General features: G+C 42.0%; 3 protein-coding genes across 7 annotated transcripts in view; 2 read left to right on the forward strand and 1 right to left on the reverse strand.

Moving 5' to 3' along the window:
* SENP5 (SUMO specific peptidase 5) overlaps nucleotides 1-10,429 on the forward strand; it is a 62,356-nt gene extending 51,927 nt beyond the window's left edge. For 2 of the 5 annotated variants that reach the window (XM_055405329.2, XM_088837937.1), the window contains 3 exons: nucleotides 2,940-3,023; nucleotides 4,414-4,464; nucleotides 5,342-10,429. In XM_055405329.2, coding sequence (XP_055261304.2) covers nucleotides 2,940-3,023; nucleotides 4,414-4,464; nucleotides 5,342-5,452 — 246 coding nt within the window. In that variant the 3' untranslated portion in view covers nucleotides 5,453-10,429. The remainder of the gene's footprint in view (nucleotides 1-2,939; nucleotides 3,024-4,413; nucleotides 4,465-5,341) is intronic. The other 3 variants (XR_008683132.2, XM_055405440.2, XM_055405516.2) reach the window with 3 other exon arrangements.
* On the reverse strand, nucleotides 10,282-16,516 carry NCBP2 (nuclear cap binding protein subunit 2). Its single transcript, XM_055406629.2, has 4 exons — nucleotides 16,326-16,516; nucleotides 13,851-14,032; nucleotides 11,138-11,276; nucleotides 10,282-10,584 (listed from the first exon to the last, which is right to left on the reverse strand). The coding sequence occupies exons 1-4, from the start codon at nucleotides 16,401-16,403 to the stop codon at nucleotides 10,513-10,515; spliced, it is 471 nt and encodes a 156-aa protein (XP_055262604.1). The 5' UTR covers nucleotides 16,404-16,516; the 3' UTR covers nucleotides 10,282-10,512.
* A 44-nt stretch (nucleotides 16,517-16,560) lies between these two features.
* NCBP2AS2 (NCBP2 antisense 2 (head to head)) lies at nucleotides 16,561-17,366 on the forward strand. The gene has a single exon (XM_055406755.2). It carries the CDS (start codon nucleotides 16,634-16,636, stop codon nucleotides 16,931-16,933), a length of 300 nt encoding a protein of 99 aa, XP_055262730.1. The 5' UTR covers nucleotides 16,561-16,633; the 3' UTR covers nucleotides 16,934-17,366.
* The last annotated feature ends 3,205 nt before the right edge of the window (nucleotides 17,367-20,571 follow it).

The raw sequence follows: 20,571 nt of genomic DNA on the forward strand, positions 1-20,571 counted from the left end.
TTTTTCAGTCATTCCCTTCAAACTACATTTTGAATATGGATAGAAATAATTTTCTGGGACTTCCCTGGTGGTCCAGTAGCTAAGACTCCATGCTTCCACTGCAAGGGGCACAGATTTTATCCCTTAAGGAACTAAGATCCTGCATGCTGCAAGGTGCAGCCAAAAAACAGAAATCATTTTTCTTGGTTTCTCCTAGAGCTAAAATTGGTTTGTATCTTCAAAATAACTTCTGTAGAATGAATCATAGCCAAGAGAATCAGCTGGCAAAATATTAGAGTTCAACTAATAAGAGTTCAACAAGATGGCAGGACACAAAGCAAGAAAAATCAGTATGTTTCCTGTTTTCCTGCACTAGCAAGAGCTAGTTAGAAAATGTAAACAGATTTCATTTTTAAAAGCAACAAAGAGGTGAATTACCCAGGAATATACCCTAACAAAAAAGGGGACATTCTTTGAGATGAAAACTCTAACCTATATAAAGGAAATCTGAATAGATGGAAAGATAGGCACACTCAATATTAGATTAATTCTCCCTGAACTAATATAAACCAATTTTTGTCCTAATCAGTTTCTCAGAAGGATTTTGAATGAAACCTGATAAACTCATCCTAGAATTTATATTGCAGAATTCATGTCATGAACAGCTAAAATAGTTTTGAGGTAGAAAAAAACTGAAGGGAGGAATACTTGGTTTGCTGCTGCTGCTGCTGCTAAGTCACTTCAATCGTGTCTGACTCTGCACCCCCATAGACGGCAGCCCACTAGGCTCCTCTGTCCCTGGGATTCTCCAGGCAAGAATAGTGGAGTGGGTTGACATTTCCTTCTCCAGTGCATGAAAGTGAAAAGTGAAAGTGAAGCGACCCCATGGACTGCAGCCTACCAGGCTCCTCCATCCGTGGGATTTTCCAGGAAAGAGTACTAGAGTGGGTTGCCATTGCCTTCTCCGAATACTTGGTCTACTAGATGTCAAACCATATCACAAAGTTTTAATAATTAAAACTTTTAATTATATTGGTTAGGAGTAGACATGCAGATTGGTGGAACAACATAGAGAATCTCGGAATAACTCATGAATATGTGGGAACTTAATATATGATAAAGTTGAGGAAGGATAGGCTATTTGATGTATGCCTTGGGAAAGTTAGCTATTTGGAAAAGTAAAATACAAATTCTGTTTCATACTATTCATACATAAGAAAAACAAATTCCAGATGGAATAATGATCTAAATATAAAACATAAAACTATGAAAGTTAGACTAAAATATAGATGTTATGTTCTCAGAATATGAAAAGCCTTCTTATCCAGAACCAAAAAAGCAAAGACTATATCATAATTTGAAACTTAACATATGTCATAAAGTTAAAAGGGATTGACTTGGAGAAAATGTTACTGACATACATAACAGTCACTTTCTAGAATATAAAAAGAACTATAAATGAGTAAAAAAAAAAAGAAGGATCTAAGAAATGGACAAAGGATAAAATAAGTAATTTTTAGGAAAAATGCCTGTAGCTGTTAAACCCATGGAGAGATGCTCACCAGAAAATGGGAAATGTGTTGCAGTCAGTGGGGTTGCAAAGAGTTGGTCACGATCTAGTGAATGAACAGCAACAAATTAAAATTACCTCAGGGTTCCATTTTTTGCCTATTATGTTAGGAAAAGTTTGATGGTACTAAAGTGGGTGTAAGGAAATAGGCATTCTCATATTTTCTGGTGGAGTGTATAAATTGATACAGCCATTTGGGGAATAACTGCAGTTCTAGTTGCTTCTAAGTGCCTTTTAAGTCAAAAAGATGCATTTCCTATTACAGACTAGTCTGTTTCTTGGTATATACTCCATAAAAGTACTTGTGTATGCACACAAGAATGGGGCACACACCAGGGTGTTCATTGCAGCATTATTGATAATAGTGAAAAGTCCAAATGAACTCAACTTAGCTCTACCAACAGAATAGCTAAATAGATACACTGTAATATATTCACAATATTAAACAGACCATAGCAGTTACAGAATATATAGTATTGGGTTGGCCAAAAAGTTCATTTGGATTTTTCCATACCATCTTACAGAAATACTTGACTAACTTTTTGGCCAACCCAATAGATCTCTGTGTCTTAACATGGAAAGATTTACAAGACCTACTGAGTTTGAAAAGGCAAGTTGCAGAATGATACAATATATGAGGAAAAAAATACAGATATACAGACATGTATATGTATGTGTATAGACATACACATGTATATATACATGCTCACACACATTTCTCCTCCACCTTCAGAGGGTTAATTTAATTCATGTAACCTCTGACTTCACCCTTACAAAAAGATAGGCAGAGAAAGATATGCACAAAGAGGTGGAGAGCATAGGGGAAAAGTATAAACTCCAATAGGCTTTGTCTTGGGAGAGATTTCAGCATTGGACTTGACTGTATCCAGGATGAGTTTAAATAATATAACTTTCTAGAAACTGAGTGATACTTTTACTTGCAGCCCTCATAAATATGGAATATATCTAAGGCTATAATGTTTAAATTTAGTTTCAGTTATTAATGATTTCTGCCATGGATTCCTTCTCTCTGTTGAGCATTGGCAGTAATTAAGACATTCTTTTTGTTTTGCCAGTATTTCATTTTAAGTTTCAAATTCACCAAGCTGACTTATTCCTGGTAAAGGTTGACCATCTTATTAAAAAGATCTAATTAAAACATATACCAGTGTCCACAGTCTTAAGTGCATACAGTATACAAGGTCTGAGTCCTTCACTCTATAAAGTGAAAAAGGTCTGACGTCAAGTTCCAGTTCTAAACTCTTTAATGCATACTCTGCCCAGTGGTGGGGCCACAGCCTCCTCCTTTGCTTCTATCTGCTGTGGGCAGGTTCCATTTTTCACCAACTGATGGAACACAGCATCTGTGTTGTGGTTTCTTTTTAACCAGAATATAAGAAAGTATTTGCTGACTGAAGCCAGAGAAAAAAATAGACCTGAATTTCTTCAGGGTTGGCAGACTGCTGTTACAAAGGTAAGTAAGTGATAAAAAATGAAAACCCAGGCATGTCAAGGGGCTGAAATTATCTAAGGGGTGGGTGTTTTTAAATGTATATGAAGATTGATCATGAAGATAACCAAAGGAGAGTCTGGAGGCTGCAGGGAGGCAGCTCAGAATAAATGTTAGTTCAGTATTCATCATCTGGCTGCCCAGTTTCCCACTGCTTGCTGGAGCAAGTAAATTCAGTTATTTCATCCCTGGGGCAGCTTCTGATGATATAGTTGCTCTGTTGAAAAAAAAGAAATCTGCTTCTTGCCTCATGGCTCTTATTTCCAGATGATTCATATAGACCCAGAGAAATACTGACATGACTATTTTGGATTCACCAAGGGAGCAAGTGCACTGGGCTGCTTTCCAGGCATTTGGGGAAGACAAGTAGCTTGAGAGCTTCAGTTCTGAACACAGTCTAGAGGCAGCACTATGTTTAGCCATAGACAGTAAAGCTGTATATGGGGCAGAATAAGCAGGCCTACCCTCTTAACTCTGTCACAGATACCAGGGTCTTGCATTTTATGGGGCACTGCTTTGTTTTCCAGGTGTTTTTATATGTATGATCTCATTTGATCCTTTTAATCTGAGGTAGGCAAGTCATTTAGGAGTAAGAAGCATCTGTGACCTTCCCCAAAGTTCATCAAAACCATTAATCATCAGGTCCTTGAACTCAGGTCTATTTGGATCAATGACACAATGTTAAAGAAGCACAATCTTGAAATAAACCTTTAACCCAAACCCAAAGGGATAAGGTTTATTCATTTATCCTTGAACTAAATGCTAACTTTTAAACTTACATTTCGTGTTTTAAATACCCTAGTTTATTAATTGAAACCAGAATTGCTCTTGTGAATATTTTGAACTTACCCAACAGTATATCCAGGTATTCCCCTAAATTTAATCAGGATCTTTCATGTTTCAACACTTCAGGCAGAATATAGTAACCAGTTCTTTGGAAAACATTGTTTACCTTTACAGTGTCTTTAAAAGAATAGGACAGAGTTGTGAAATACGAGATGAAGAGTGAAGACTGCCAACCTGCATTTAGTACTGAGTATTCAGAGTCCAGGTTTGCGTTCTCTGAGTCACAATTCCATTTTGATTCCATTGTCAGTAAACTGATAGCAAAACTGATTATCCATGGAAGTTTTAAAATAGGATTTTTGACTTCCCATTTCTTATGTTTAGGCAAATGTTCTATAAGTTACTGATTGATAGCTCTTTTCATGCGACCAGGTGCCTCCATAAACTCAAACACTTTGTAAACCAGAGGTATATACCAGCTGTCTTGGATGCAAGTTTCCTGCAGCTTTTCTTATCTGACAAGGAACACTTGATTTTATTTTAATAATTGTTTTGTTTTTCCCCTTAGTGTATTCCACAACAGAAAAACGATAGTGACTGTGGAGTATTTGTGCTCCAGGTAAAGAATTTTTTTTTTTTTTGTATTTACAATTTATAAACATGTCAGGTTTAGAGAAGGGAAGGGGGATCCCTCTTGATGTGTGCATGGTACTAGGTACAGGTAACACAACACTTTTCCTCCCAAACCTCCTACGTCATTGAAAAGCAGTTCTTTGCGTTTTCATATGTTATCATTATGAAGAACCACCTTCTAAGGCTGAGGATAAATAATTGGTATCACCCGTGTATTATCAGAGGTTATTGGCAAGTCACATTGGAGACTGACCTGAATTGGTCCTGTCATACGAATTAACTAAATTTTTTTTAACCATTGGCAAGTAGTCTTTTTACCACAGAGTAAAAACTAACTAGATTTTAAATAAGGGCCACATTCAGACACTGTGCTTTCTCATGCTGCAGGTTCCCTTAGGTTTCAAAGAGCTATTGAAAACGTTATTATATTTATGAAGGAAATCATAGTTTATAATCCATGATTTACAGATTTCCAAAGATCTTGGAAAATGGGCTCACTCATATGACTCATGAATGTCTGGGGTTTGTAAACAAACTCAGGTTCTCACTTAAAGGCCATATTAGGTTTGACTGCATTCTCAGCAGGTTTCATCTTGAAAATTGGAGCCCCTTTGGCAGTTTTGCTTTTCACAGTATTGAGTGGGGAGGGAGGGAGTATCTCAAGCCATATACTTACCTGAAAATTTGGAGGTAACTTTTTTTTTTTTGGAGGTAAATGTTTTAAAACAGTATGTTTTACAAGTCTAAACCAACTTTAACATTTGCCTTAGACCCTATTCTGTTAAGTCTGCATCTGGTAAAATGGTGCATTGGGCTGGTACATAACTCCACATGCCACTTAAGTGTTTCTGGGACCTTTCCAGTACTGCAAGTGCCTCGCCTTAGAGCAGCCTTTCCAGTTTTCCCAAGAAGACATGCCCCGAGTGCGAAAGAGGATTTACAAGGAGCTGTGTGAGTGCCGGCTCATGGACTGAATCAGCAGGGACTCTGGGAAGTCTGACCAAGTTGGAGCAGGTGGTTTGTTACTTGAATCTCCACACTTATTTGAATTTTTACAGGTATTTCAGATCAGTGGTGTTGGGCCACTATTGTTACCTCAAGTTTATTTTCTGCCCTTAACTCATTTCTCTAGTGACCATGTACTATTTTTTAATGTTCAGTTTGGTTTCATTTTTAATTTTATGGATTCTGTGTGTGTCCCCCCATATTTAATATTTATTATCCAAACGCATGCATATAGACAGAGCATGCAGTGCAGAGTATTAAAAAAAAAAAAAGCCTAGTAGATTTGGTGCAGCTTTTGAAACTTAGTTAGACGTGAACTGAATACAGGTTTAAATTTTAATTCCAGAACCTAAAAACACAGGATGTTTTTGTTAGAACATAACTCTGAGAGTAGTAGATGTTCCCTGGGCATAAAGGGTAGCTAGGAGGGGTTTTGACAGTCAGTCCTGTTTTATTTTTACCAGCAGCACCTTTCACTGACTTCTCTCTTCAGTGAGTCCCATTCTTTTTAAAGGATGAAAAGGAAGTGGCCATAAACTGACTGATATGTTCTATTTATGGTGGCACACTTGTAAGCACAGTGCCTGCCTTGGGAAAAGTTAAGATATGAGACAATGAAAGTGACCTTGAGGGTCCAATTATCTTCACAAATGAGATTTTAGCCTTGGCTTTAAGATTTATAATGAATGCTTTAATCTTATAAAAAGCTTTTGCTGGAACATTGAACTCCTTGGATTCTTTTGGTTTTGACCCATTAAAAAATTATTATCTGTCAAACTAGTGGTCAAATGAGAATCCAGCCTAAGAGTAATTTACAAGTTGTCACTTCCCCTGTATTGTTTCCTACATGGAAGAAATTAAGATTTGCCAAATACCTATTTCAAACGTATTTAAACATTCAAAACCAAAGACTAATTTTAGGTCTTTTGGACGTGGATGGGGAAGAGAACAGAAAAGGTAATAAGGGAGACTTGATACTGTGGGGGTTACAGCAGATGTTGTATGAGTGTTTCCCCTCATTTCTCTAATGATCTCAGCAACATGCAGGGCTTATCTCTCTCTGCTTGACCATCTCTGAGGCTCCAGCACAGGAGTCCTTTTATTTTGCTTCCATGAACCTCATCTGGGGGAAAGCAGAAGTGGCCCCATCCTTACCCTTTGCTGCATTACGATTAAAGTAATGGATCTTGCATCTTTAACAGAGTTTTGTGATAACTGGAAAGGAAAGGAGGAACAAGCAAATGGCAAAAGATACTTGGGTTAATGCCTTGTTAGGTGTGCGGTGTTGAAAATAAAAAGCCAAAACGTGCAGTTTTACTTGGCCATAAGGTAGGGCTGACTGCCAGCAGTTGAGGGTGGAGTTAGAACATGTTTACGTGCAGGGTTCCCTATCCCCAGACATTCCAAGCACCAACACCAGTGTTTACATTATAAACAGGCCAGCACTTTCCTACTCCCTCAGACTCACAACTTCTTAGTATAAAACCAGGTCAGTATTTCTTCTTGTGCTTCATATCATTAGAAAGATTGAGATTAGAGGCACTTTGTGCTGCTACAGGTAGGGCTGCATCCACATGGGAAAGATGACAAAATGGGTTGGGTGTTTTCTTGAGGTTTTCAGGTATAATTATGCAAACGAGATTTTTCAAATCTGTATGCCAGACGTTTGCTTACTTTTTTTTTTTTGGTAATTAGTAGGCTGTTAAAAATGTCTTATATTTTAGAGCGCCATAGTTCATATCTCATTGACAGAACCAGGCATGCAAGAGTTGTGTTCTGGCAAAAAATCTTAATGCCCCAAGCTTGAGTTGTCATTTCTTTCAGTCTGAGAAATGGTCATTCTCTTAGCAGTGAGGCAAAGAGAACCTACAGTGAACTGTCCCAAGTCACGGGTCTGTTTCATGTCCAGCTTAATAGGGCATCTTGAGCTACACCGTCCAGCATGCTTTAGCCTAAATGTCAAAGATTTTAAGTCTGGTTAAACTGTTTCTGTTCCTCACGAAGCTTGTTTCAGTGCACACAGTTGCTTCCCACCTGCCCTTCCTGCCCTGTCTTGTGATTAGGCATAAACCTCCATTTAGCCCAAGTCCTCCATTAGGATGGCCTTTTTCCCCTGATGTTTGCAATAATGGTTTCCTTGCAACAGAAATTTCTGAAATATAGTGTGGGCTGTTGGTAGAAGACACAGGCATTGTTTGTTTTACTGTCACTAGCTTGGCACTGAATTGTCTGGGTGCCCACAAGGTGGGCAGACCTTATGCTTTGGGGGTTGAGGGCAGGCCTTACACAAACTAAAAGCTGCTTATGATGTGCCTTCAACAAGCTGCTCAGTCCTCTCCATCAGCAAACTTACCAATCTGTAGTTGCTTTTATCCTTTTGTAAAATCTATAGCAATGAATGTAGATTTAGCTCGACTTTTAGTTCTCTCAAACTAAATGGCTCAGACGGTAAAGATCTGTCTGCAATGCAGGAGACCCGGGTTCGATCCCTGGGTTGGGAAGATCCCCTGGAGAAGGAAATGGCAGCCCACTCCCGTACTCTTGCCTGGAAAATCCCATGGACGGAGAAGCCTGGTAGGCTAGTGTCCATGGGGTCGCAAAGAGTCAGGCACGACTGAGCGACTTCACTTTCACTTTTAGTTCTCTCAGTCATAGAGAACCAGTCCTCTCTTAAGAAAGGGAGAAGCAGCAGCTGCTTGCTGCCAGCAGTCCCAAATCTTTTTTTTGGCTTTGAGTTTTATTTTCTGTGTATCATTGACTATAACTAACACTGGTCACCTTGGATTCATAGTTGGAACAGAGGAACAGACCTGAGACACCGCCAGCACTAGCCTGAGCAGAGCTGCCCCCTTCCTCTGCAGTTGTGGTTTACTGCTTCCTGGGTTGGAAGGAATAACTGGGAGCTCTGCATGGATCAGACCCTTCAGGCAAGAACCAGTGTGTTAATAGTGTGAATCAGATATGCTGACTACCTGCTCTGCTTAACTGTTATGAAACTAAATATAAGCAGTTATAAAGCACATACTTTGTTATGTGCTAGGCTCTGCCTCCTGGCCTGTAGATAATTTAAGAAGACCTAGGGAATACCATCAGACGTGCTAATTATATTTGGGTGTTAACAAAAGCAGATCTAGACAAGTTGTCCACTTAAATGGTACCTTTTGGTCAGAAAAAATTTATTTAAAGATTGTGATCATGTAAAATTACTCAAACCTTCTAGCAAAAATATTTTTTGAAAAATAAACTAAATGCCTTTATAAATGTGTGTTCTCTTGTGTTGGATAACATGTACTGTTTGGTGAGCAGTAATTTTTCCCAGTGGCATTCCAGACATGATAAGGCTTATCTGCACAGGCTCTAAGCAGCTCACTGTCCAGTAGTAGCACTTCCTACAGGAATGGAAATGTTCTGTATCTGCATCCACTACAATAGCCATTACCACAGGTAGGTATTGAGCATCTGAAATGTGGCTAATGTGACTGAGGAACAGTTTTAATTAGCTGCATGTAGCAAGAGACTACCATGTTAGTAACTCTCAAATCAAAATGGACATGCAAATTCTGCACACTATTCAGATTCTCCCCCAAAATGTATTAATATTCCAGGGTAAGAGTGTTTCAATGTCTCTTGGTGAGGAAAAACACAGTTAAGTTGGTCCAATTTTATTGAAATCTGTTACAGAAGACAATTCAAATATGAAATACTGTTTGTGGTTTAAAGGCCTATAGAAATCTGAATCATGTTTTACTGCAAAATAATATAAAATACATTAATTCAAACTACTGTAAAAACTTATGTCCTCATTAAATTACTTGCACATGTTTTCCTAAATACTTAAAACTAATTTAGAGATAGCCAATAGCCAATTTAAATTTGAGAAAACACACTTACTGTAACATGAAAGCTGTTCACATTGAGATACTCCAGCCCCAACTTCACAAACTCCTGGAAATTAGGAGATACTTTGTTGCTAGATGAAAAAATCTCACTTAGGTCAGGAAGAATTATACTAGACTAGCAGTTTAAAATGAGCAAGAATTCATGTAACATTCGAGAAATCATCTGTTGTCTTACAAATGCAAAATAAATCCTCGACTCCCTTCTGGGAGTTGTAGAGACCATCAGCTGACTGTCCAGCCTCTGAAACAGCACAGTTAGGGAAAAACCAAGACAGACTTCAATATAAGAACTGGCCAAAACATTTCCCGAGGGAAGCATTTCTGATTTTGTTAAGTCTTTCTCTCAATCTGTAAGCTCTTTAAAAAAACAAACACCAGAAAACACTCCATGAAAAAAATAGATCTGATGGCGCTCACATCTCACATTTTAAAAAATGTGTTTAGTAGATAAATACCCTTCAATACCTGTCCCCTATATCCTGATATACAAAGCATGTAAAGCAGGTGGTGGTCCCTGGGACTGTCTAAAGCTTACTTTTATACCAACCGTTTAGGAATTTCCATTAAGTTTTGCCTTTACAGATTAAAAATCAACACAGGAAAAAAAATAGTTATCAAGCATCTGTTCCCCTAATTTAGAGCAAAGCTACATAACATAGCAAAAGTCCACTTATTAAACTTTATCTTATGAAAACTTAAAATTTTAAAAATAGTAATTCCAGGTCCCAAGGCAGGCCATGAACCTACTCAGATGCCAACATGGTAAACACTTTAAAATTTTTTTCCAGTCTTCTAAAAGAAGTGTTTTTGGCTGACAGATCAACATTATACTTCAAGTCTGTTGCTAAGGAACACAATTTTTTACCTGGTAACAGAAATCATTTTGGTAATCTGACACAAAACCAAGATTCTAAGATTTAACTCTACAGAATTAAAGGCATTCTTTTGGATTCTGTTCTTTAATAATTTTTACGAGGAAAACCATGACAAGGCTTCCAGCTCAGCAGAGACATTGATTAAAGCTTGGTTTTAAAAAAAAAAAAAAAAGGCAGGTTTGCAGACCTTGGGTTAACACCCGTCAAATTCAACAGGCCAAAGGAGTGGGCTTTCATGATGGGGCTCTCAACCACTCACTGGTTTTGGGCCAGTTTTCCATAGCCACCTCTTCCAGCATCATAGTCCTGACGATATTCATCTCGTACCTTAATTGAAAAGAACATGTTACAGTACAGAGAAGATTAGTGTAACAAACATGCCTTCCAAAATATGTCAGACAAATAACTAAGCCTTTTCAGGTGTCATAATATAAACATTACAAGCATAACATGATTTTGAGCACTGATCATAAAGTTCAACTGCCCTGCAAAATTATTTTAATACTGCTTTTTTTTTTAAAACCAAACATCAGACTTACACTCAGCATTCAAAGATAGCACATTCCAAAGAATATTTAAACTATACTGAAATAAAAATGGAAAAGTTGCTTTAGTACATTCTACTTTGCTCATCATTCCTGCAGGAGAATATTCAGGCCCTTGCAGAAGTCCAGTAATGGTTGCTTGCGAAGATGTATAAATATACTATTTAATGGTATTTAAAAATATTAATAATGTATCAACCCCAATGGGTGGATTCACTTCAAGCCAAGGTTATAGGCACAGTTATTTTGAAAAGAGCAAATACAAACTGACCAAACACATCGTTTAGGACTGGCACCCTAGGCAAAGGCTGAGCACAGAAAAGCTTCCTGCGTACCTGGCCCCCAGAACGCCCACGGCCATACTGCCTGCCCTCCTTAAAGCCTGCATCCCAGTCTGTACGAATGATCCGGTCATCCAGACGAGTTCCATTTATATACCGCATGGCATTTTCTGCATCTGCTCTTGAATAGTATCTTAATTATGATTATTAAGGAATTAGCATTTCTCCAGACATTTTTGTAAATAGAGGAAGAAACATCTAAATGAAGCTGAGTTAAAGAGTACAAAAACTAATCCAACCAGATGGAGATCAAAGACATAATTTGGCTGTTGAGGTTGGTCCAGAAGCAGTCAAAAATGATACCTCATCCTCAGCTACACTGATGGCTTTTTGGATAATCCTGTTAAATACACAATCCCACTGTCTCCATATTTTGGTTTGCAAAATACAGATATGTTCTGTGCAGGTTTAAACCACAAACTGTTATCCAAGGAAACAAAAGGATCTTTCAGTTTGCTGAATACGAAGCTGTACATTCAAGAACAACCTTAAAAAGAGGTCACTGCATAAGACCTGCCATCGCATTTCATTAGAAGGAAACACTCAAAAAGTATCACTCAGGTCAGCAGTTCTAAACCAGATTTACTAAATCTGTCTTTGGGATGGTATTAAAAAATATATGTAAGTATGATTATAACTGGGTCTAGGAAATACTGATCTGGACCTTTCCCCTTGTCTTTAATTACACGGGTAGGGAAACACTTGCTGAAATTCCAGTGTCTACACAATGCCTAGCACACATGGGCATTCAGTAATTCTTTGTTGAATGAAAGGAATGCTAAAGGGCAAACGGGGGTGGGGGGGTGGGGGGAATACTGACAATGAAAGGTAGCCTTTTGGGTATTTGTCATTTTGATTATTGATCTTTGACATTCAAGGCAAATGCAAAAACACTCCAATTCTTAAACACTGATTAGTATCTAATATTTTCTTTGTCTTTTTTGTCCCCTGTGAATTATTTTACACTCTTGGTACCAGAGGTGAAAGCAAAACCTGGGCACTCGTCCCTTGTGTCTGAAGGAGTAAAAGAAGCTTGCAGAGCCCAGAAATCAGACACCGAAGTCAGAAGTGGGGAATAGGTTCAAAACGTGGGGCTTCTGATTCAACCTGATAGTGAGCACATTTTGTCTTCTTTCCTTCTCAGGGCCTCCATTAGACAACAGGAAAGAAACATATACCCAAAGAGTAGAAGAGGCCATCAGCAAATTAGAGATGCAAAAGCTAAAAATTAATAATGGGTGAAACAAAGTACTCCTGAAACAAATACTCCTGAAAGGCTTAAAGGAGACAGTAAACCCAGGAAGCTCTTAATTCCAAGTTGTTAAGTAGTAAGGCTGCAATAGGGTTTAACTAAAGGTCTCTATGTGGGAAGACGGAGAAGGCAATGGCAAGCCACTCCAGTACTCTTGCCTAGAAAATCCCATGGATGGAGGAGCCTGGTAGGCTGTAGTCCATGGGGTCGCTATGGGTCGGACACGACTGAGCGACTTCACTTTCACTTTTCACTTTCACACATTGGAGAAGGAAATGGCAACCCACTCCAGTGTTCTTGCCTGGAGAATCCCAGGGACGGGAGAGCCTGGTGGGCTTCCATCTATGGGGTCAAACAGAGTCGGACACGACTGAAGTGACTTAGCAGCAGCAGCAGCATGTGGGAAGAAGACCTGTTAACAGGAACACATTTAATTCCTGGCAAATAAGTGCAGTGGTTAAGACTCTGTGCTTCCAATGCAGGGGGCGTGGGTTCGATCCCCGGTTAGGGAAGTTACACATGCCAGGCGATGCAGCCAAAAAAACAAAATAATTCCAGGCAAATAAAAAAGATAGGGCTGTGAACTAACTAACTGAAGGAACTATGGCATTGTCTTTAACATCAGCAAGATGAAATCTATTTTCATTCTAGCATTTAAGAAACCCACATGTCCCAAAGTCAAGGCAGCAACTTAAGAAGCTCTGCATAGATCCACAAAGTCAGCCTTTTCCCCCGGAAACCAAGGGATCACCAGAAATTTAAGGAAATTTTACAGCATAAATACAACAGAAAGAAACAATTCAAGGCACAGAAAATTCAAATGACATGGCGGACTAGGTCTGGAAAATTTCTCAAAATAACCAAAAAAGAAATAACAGTTAAAAAAAATATGAAAGGGTAAATCCAGAAGGTCAAATGTATGGAGAGCTTCCAGGGAGAGAATAGTCACAAGTAAATATGGCTGACATATAGAATCAAGCTATATGCATCTACATAATACTATGTAGCTGTTATAAAAAGAGGTAACCTACATGGAACAATCTCTAAAGTAGGTGGAAAAAAGTGCACACAGTATGCTACCACACATACATAGAATTACTTCTGGAAAGACACCAATGAGATTGATAACTAATGTCTCTGAACTCAGAATGATAATGAGGCTCTTATTCTTTGGACTTTCTGAATACCATAAGCATATACATTTTCAAAGATTTACCTAACCAACTATGAAAAAAGAATGGATTTCAGAACAGAATGTATATGTTACTAGCTTTCCCAGTGTAAACAGTATAGACATATTGGACAGAAGGTAGGAGTAGATGAAGGAAGAAGAAGAAGAGGTAAGTGCAGGGATGCTAATCAACAAATGTCCTCGCTCATCTCTCAAAACAGGCTATCAGCTGCTCTTGGCCCCACCTTCCGTCAACAGCTACACGAGACACACAGGAAGGATACTCCACAAAGCAGAACCCACATGCTGTCTTCTTCATTTTATCCAGGCCCATGATGATTTTCTTTATGTCACCACTTTTGCTGAAGAGCTCATAGATTTGTTCTTCCGTTGTATAAAAGGAAAGATTTCCAACATACAGTGTACAGCTTTTCTTCAGTAATTTTTCCTGTTCTTCATTGTCACCCTAGAATTTCCAAGATAGGGAGCAAAGTGGGGGAAAAAAAGGCACAAAACGATATGAAGGGTATGCTCCAAGTTACATTTTTTAGACGTATGAATTTAACATGGATGCCATACAGAAGCAACAGGTATTATGTCCCCTCTAGGGAGAATCAAGGGACTGCAAGTCAGGTTTCTTTGTATGGTCTCATTTAATTTATTCTCATCAATCTACCTGAGGGAAGATGGTTAAATAACTTGCCCAAGAACACGCAGCTAATCAGTAGTTGCAGTTGGAACCCAAGTCCAGTCTTTTGCCTAATCCCATATTTCCTTAAAAAGTTCACAGGACAAGAGTCATTCTGCAATAAAAATAGGTTTTTCAGGACTTTGGAATGAGACACTAAACAAGTTTATTACTGCAGTTACTGACTTGTTAAAATTATGGTCAAGAACCTTTTTCCTCTTTTTTCTCACATGTTTAAGTCATGTCCCAACAAATAGCTTACAGTTTAAGATAACTAGTGTCAGTACTTATTTAAGGTATGACATAATGTAGATACCATTCAGGAAATACTATAGAAATTCTACAAGACAGTATCTTACAGTAGTCTAAATGAAGCTATAGGCTTTAGACTGAAGATAGACGACAGTAAAAGTTTAATCCTTTCATTGTTGTAATCCTGCAGGATGCTTGAAATTCAACATGGCTATGATGTGGAACTTTCTAAAGTAATGAGCGATAGACGTGTAAAATAATGTCTGTGCGTGTGTTTATTCATTCAGTCATGCCCTACTCTTTTCAACCCCATGGCTCCTCTGTCCATGGGATTCTCCAGAGGAGAGAATACTAGAGTAGGTTGCCATGCCCTCCTCCAGCATATCTTCTCAACCCAGGGATCAAACCCCGGTCTCCTGTATTGCAGAAGGATTCTTTACCAGCTGAGCTACCAGGGAAGCCCATAATCATGTCTGATATATAGTAAACATTTAAAAAAACTAAACGTGGAATAAATCTAAGATCTTTCTCAATTTTGCCTCAAATTTGTTTTCCTACCCTACAAACACATTTTAGACTTTCTCCACACCTACCCTCTTCTATACCTGATCCCTCCTTTCTCAATCTTCTGAAGGTGCTGGATTAAGATTACTTACCTCCATTGTAAATCCCTACATTTACAGTCCCTCCGTTTACAATCCCATAATCTCTAGAGAATAATGAACTCTTAGTATGTGGAACGGAGAAGGCAATGGCAACCCACTCCAGAACTCTTGCCTGGAAAATCCCATGGGCGGAGGATCCTGGTGGGCTGCAGTCCATGGGGTCGCTAAGAGTCGGACACGACTGAGCTGAGCGACTTCACTTTCACTTTTCACTTTCGTGCATTGGAGAAGGAAATGGCAACCCACTCCAGTGTTCTTGCCTGGAGAATCCCAGGGACGGGGGAGCCTGGTGGGCTGCCGTCTATGGGGTCGCACAGGGTCGGACACGACTGAACCGACTTAGCAGCAGCAGCAGAATGTGGAAAACTGTCTTCCCTCTCTACGGTTTAGCAGAGGCTTCCACAACAGCACTCAATACAAATTTACTAAATAACCCATAGTTAATGAGTGTCACCTTCACTCCATCCCTGTCTTTGCTGATACTGAAGAACCCACCTTGAATATCTGCAGCCTCGCCCATTTCACAGAATCTGCTATGACATGGGCCAAAAGAAAATTTCCCTCTTCGGAAACCCAGCAGGTCTCCGATTTTGACATCCAGACCCTTAACATGTTGGTCCCCCTCCTCACATCGAGGGCTCCCTAAAGGTGGAGGCAGGGCTCAACTTTGTCTGCCACCAGGTACATCTTTTGTAGGACCGTTTTACTAGCCTATGGAAAAGACGGGAAACGCCAAATGCAGTTAGGTAGCTGTATCTTAAAAACAAAAGTCCCGGTATCTGGATCAAGATGGCGCTTCCACATACTGCACGTATCAAAAAGACACCCTTTTTTGATACTTGCAGCAAAATCACAAAGTCACTTTCCCGCGATACCGTTCGTGAAAACGCAAGCCACCACTACTACTGCCGTCCATCTGCAATGGCTGGGAAACAGAGCAGCTGCTAGGGCCTGCCTCAAATTCCCTTCCTACGAGAGAAGGGGATTCGATGATAGCCAAACGCCCTTTCAGCATCCATTTCCCAACAGGCACCGAGGCTTCCCTTCGCATTTCGGGATACCAGAGAATGGGAGACGACGCAAGGAGACAAGAGCAAACCGTGTCTCAGCGTTCTGGCCCGAGGCTCCCCCTTCTCAGACCCGGCTTCCCTCACCCGGAAGTGCTGGTCCCGGTACTGGCTCAGCTCGACATAGGAGTCGCTGCGCAGCGCCTTCAGGAGGCCACCAGACATAGCGCAGAGAGGTGGCGGAGGACACCGCCACTCAGGAGGATAACGAGGTGGCCCCCGCAGTGGCGGAACCGGAAACGCGCAGGTACGGCTGCGGAAAGTCGGAATGCCGTGCTCCAATCCCAGCGCGGCAGTGTCGTCACCGGGCGGCGCCGGCGCAGACGCGCCCCGTAGTCAGGTGTCGCCGGTCAGAAGCGAGAGCGGCGTGCTCCGGGTTCCGGGTCGCTCCGAGGATGGTTCTGCGGCGGCTGCTGGCCGCGCTCCTGCACAGCCCGCAGCTGGTGGAGCGTCTCTCAGAGTCTCGGCCCATCCGGCGCGCGGCACAGCTCACCGCCTTTGCGCTGCTGCAGGCCCAGCTACGCGGCCAGGACGCGGCCCGGCGCCTGCGAGCCATCGCGGCTGGGCCCGCTGGCTCCCTGGGCCGCCGCGCTGCCCGTTTCAGAGACACCTTCACTCAGGAGCTACGCCGGGGCCTCCGGGAACGCCCGCGGCCACCACCAGGAAGCCAGAAAGGCCCGGGAGCAAACCCCTAAACCCAGGCTGGGCCAGGTCGAGGTCGCCTGCTTTCCCTCTGGGCTGGACACCGGCCTCGGCGCTAAGGAGTCATCCCCGACAATACGCACGGCCTGGAATCCTGACTCAGGTTGTTTGCCTACATACGCCCCATTCATCAGAGAGCCCGGGCCAAACTTGACACCCGCAGAGAGGCCGTGTTCGGATAGGACACAGCGAAGGAAGAAACTCCCCGAAGTCTGACAGATAGGCTCGGCCCTGATTCACCGCGGGCAGAGAGCCATGGACCTAAGTACAACCGGAGAGGTTTAACCTCAGCAAATGGGACTAAAACTAGTGATCCATGCTGCTGCCGCTGCACTGATGTAGCAGGTCGCTACTTCCAGGGGAGATCCTGGATGGAAAGACAATCCTGCAACTGCCAAAAGTCCTCTGATTAAATGTGTGATCTGAGTAATGGGTATTGTTACAGGACAAGGTTCTTTTGCCCCGTGCGTAGGAAGCCAGATGCGGAGATGCAAAGGTTTCCAGCGAAGAGGATTTACTGGCAAGGCAGCCAGGGGAGGAGAACTAGTCTCAGATCTGGTCTTCCTCAAGGGAAAGGGGTTGGGGTATTTATGGGATAAAGCAGCAGCAAGGCGGCTGGAGGTGTGGGGAAAGATGATTGGAGAAAGGTGTGGTAATTGTAATTCTGCACAGGTGTAACTGTGCCACATGCATCTGCAGCTTGAAAAATGGAGGTTCTTGGCACCATCTGAGGGTAGAGTTTTCTGCTGTCTGATGTCAAAAGGTCAGGAGCATGCCCAGTTGGAGGGTTGGTGGTCCTATCCAGTCTTAACCAGCTCACCTTGAACTAGACATAGCTGATTCCAAGAACCTGGAAAACAACTCACCATCAAACATAGCTCGGCTTGGTGCTGCTTCCAGGATGAGGGAGTCATAAGATGACCTTGACTAGTGAAGACAGATGAGATGGATCCACCCATGCCTTCAGTATGAACCTGGTGCTTATCTGGGAAGGTGGATTAGGATTCCTGGGACTGTAGGAATTATAGAGTCCTACAGTATAATAATAATATATATTATTATACATTATAATACTAGTTAACACATACTGAATATTTCCTCTGTTCCGGGCACTTCCTTAATGCACTGTTATCTCACTCCTTAACAGTCACTTTCACATGAGGAAGTGTATCACCATTTCTTAACTTTCATTTTCTGCTGCCTCCGCCACCACCACCACTGGGTATCAGGACAACTGTCTATCATGGAACAAGCCACCTGAATTCCTTGTCCCTATTTTAGAGGGTCTGGGATACACTCTATAAAGACTATGCTACAGCTAACAGACCCACAATTAGGCAATCCATGTATGCACTGATCATCTCTAATCAGACTACAGAGTTAATCATGCAATCTAGAAAGCTCAAAGCAGGAGAAACAATTTATATTCTGACTTTGTGGTAGTCACAGAGGGAGCTGGATAGCATGGAGACCCACCCTGGGGGTGAGGCAGCAAGAGCGGCTTGTCCTCCACTTTCCTGGTGGTCAAAGATCTGACTTGACATTCTACCCTCCAGCCTTCCCATCAGAAGTGCTTCTAGTTAATCCTCTCTGAGGCCAGTGTCCCACTCCTAATGACAAAAGTTTTAGTTTGGCACCCTGCCCTCCTGTCCATCTCCCAGACCAGAGGCAACTCACTGAATTCTCCTTTGAGCTTGGCAGTAAAGAGCCCAAGGAGCTTGTTTATTCTGCCTTGATTGCCTCATTGGTCTCAGTCCCACTCGTTTGTCTCTGGATCTGGATATCAGAGCAGCACAATGTTAGCAGTCCCCAACCCAACCCCTTACCTTCAACATAAGCAACCTTCAAGCACACTCACAGTTGGGTATTTTTCTAGACTGGCAGAAACAAAAAGGGAAACTGCAGGAAGCAATGAAGCTTTTAGACAAGCTGGCCATTTGGTAAGGAAGGAAAGCAAAAAATGAAGGCAGATGTTTTGTATTTTGTGGTAGTGTGCGGGAACTAAATTCCCTCCATTTGTAGAAGGAGTCTGAGAACAGAGCAAGAAAATGGTCCTTTCTTCTCCAGCTAGAGGTGACTTGGATGCCTCCCGGCTTTGGAAGCCTCCAGTATAGTCTGGCTTGTCATCCCACCACTTTCAGTTCAGTTCAGTCGCTCAGTCGTGTCCGACTCTCCGCGACCCCATGAATCACAGCACGCCAGGCCTCCCTGTCCATCACCAACTCCCGGAGTTCACTCAAACTCATGTCCGCAGAGTCGGTGATGCCATCCAGCCATCTCATTCTCTGTCACACCACTTACCCTACTACTAAAGAAACAGACCAAATTCGTCCCACCACCCCCAGTGGCAACTGTCTCCCAACATGCCTTTCAAGCACTGCTAAACTTTGCCAGAATGTGAAGCCAGGAAACAACTCACTCCACTATCCTGCAGGACAATTTCAAATCACCCCTTAATGCCACACAAATGTAGATACCAACACTTTACAAACAAATTGTTAGCACTCAGGCCACTACAATCTACATGGACTGCTACACCAACAGCTCCTCTAGGGAATTCTGGGGTTGTGAACCTACCTGGCGAAGGAGAGAAACAAGTCCCAAGAATCCCAGAGGAATCTGGGACCTTAGAATCTGAGTTATCTCCAGGCAGCACTTGGGTTTTACCTGTTAGGCAAAAAAAACCTCTCTGGCTGCAAAGTAAGTGCTTACAGGTGCCCAAGATGATGCTAAGCACTACAGGTAGGAAAAGAAACCCAAAGTTAGTAACAAACCACAATACCATGAAACCATCATGAACAGGTCCTATAATTTTAAAGAGGGAACTATTGGGTAGTGTGCTACAGTTAGGCCGGCTCAGGAGAGGGATCCTTGGCATCTCCCAAGTTCAGTAACATTTTAGTAGTTTGAAATCAGCCATGGTGAGAGTATATACAACACACAAGTTGGCAAACACCAGAAATAAGGGCTATTTTGCCCCTAGAGAATGGGTTGCTAAACATTTACCAGCATGCCACTGATTCCTCTCTGTCAGGACTGGAGTCCTGAGGCAAATGTGGCATAGGGACCCCAGCAGCAGCCTGTGGGAAGTGGAGCTTCAAGATGACCCAGCTCTAGCTGGCAGAAGGTGCTCCTCCAGCCCACTGCTCGCAGAGGCCTGGGTACCTCTGGTTCTCCAGAGACGGCAGGGTTGTGAGCAGGGAGAATGAGGACAGGCTGAGTGCCACAGCTCCTCACAATCCCAGTGGACTGGGCAGGGGTGCCCTGTGTTGCAGGGAGCAGCATGTCCGGGTGTGATGGCTTCCACCAACACAGCAGGTATGGGTTGGGCATGGGGTTTGCTCTTGAGCCTGTGAAGGGGCTTCAGACAGGCTTTGAACATGGAGAGTGACTAGACCACATTTAAGGTTTTGTGCTCAAGTGCCACCAGGATCCAGCCTTCTGTCTCCATTCCCATGGGGCTGAACATCTGGGAGAACATCTGGGCTCTCTGACCCCTGAAGAGTGAGATGCAGGGACTTCCCTGGTGGTGCAGTGCTTAAGAATCTGCTTTGCAGTGTAGGGGACACAGGTTCAATCCTTGGTCAGGGAACTAAGATCCCACATGCCTCAAAACAACTAAGCCCGCATA

The sequence above is a fragment of the Moschus berezovskii genome, chromosome 1, assembly GCF_049115385.1.
Source record: "Moschus berezovskii isolate FMDL1 chromosome 1, NW_MosBer_1.0, whole genome shotgun sequence".
Taxonomy (NCBI): domain Eukaryota; kingdom Metazoa; phylum Chordata; class Mammalia; order Artiodactyla; family Moschidae; genus Moschus; species Moschus berezovskii.

Excerpts from the sequence above, each read along its gene's own strand:
- NCBP2 (XM_055406629.2), bottom strand. The coding sequence starts at position 16,403 with ATGTCTGGTGGCCTCCTGAAGGCGCTGCGCAGCGACTCCTATGTCGAG. Across the intron at positions 14,033-16,325 it reads ACCGGGACCAGCACTTCCGG|GGTGACAATGAAGAACAGGA; the intron begins GTGAGGGAAGCC and ends TGGAAATTCTAG. Across the intron at positions 11,277-13,850 it reads TGTGGGTTCTGCTTTGTGGA|ATACTATTCAAGAGCAGATG; the intron begins GTATCCTTCCTG and ends ATCATAATTAAG.
- NCBP2AS2 (XM_055406755.2), top strand. The coding sequence starts at position 16,634 with ATGGTTCTGCGGCGGCTGCTGGCCGCGCTCCTGCACAGCCCGCAGCTG.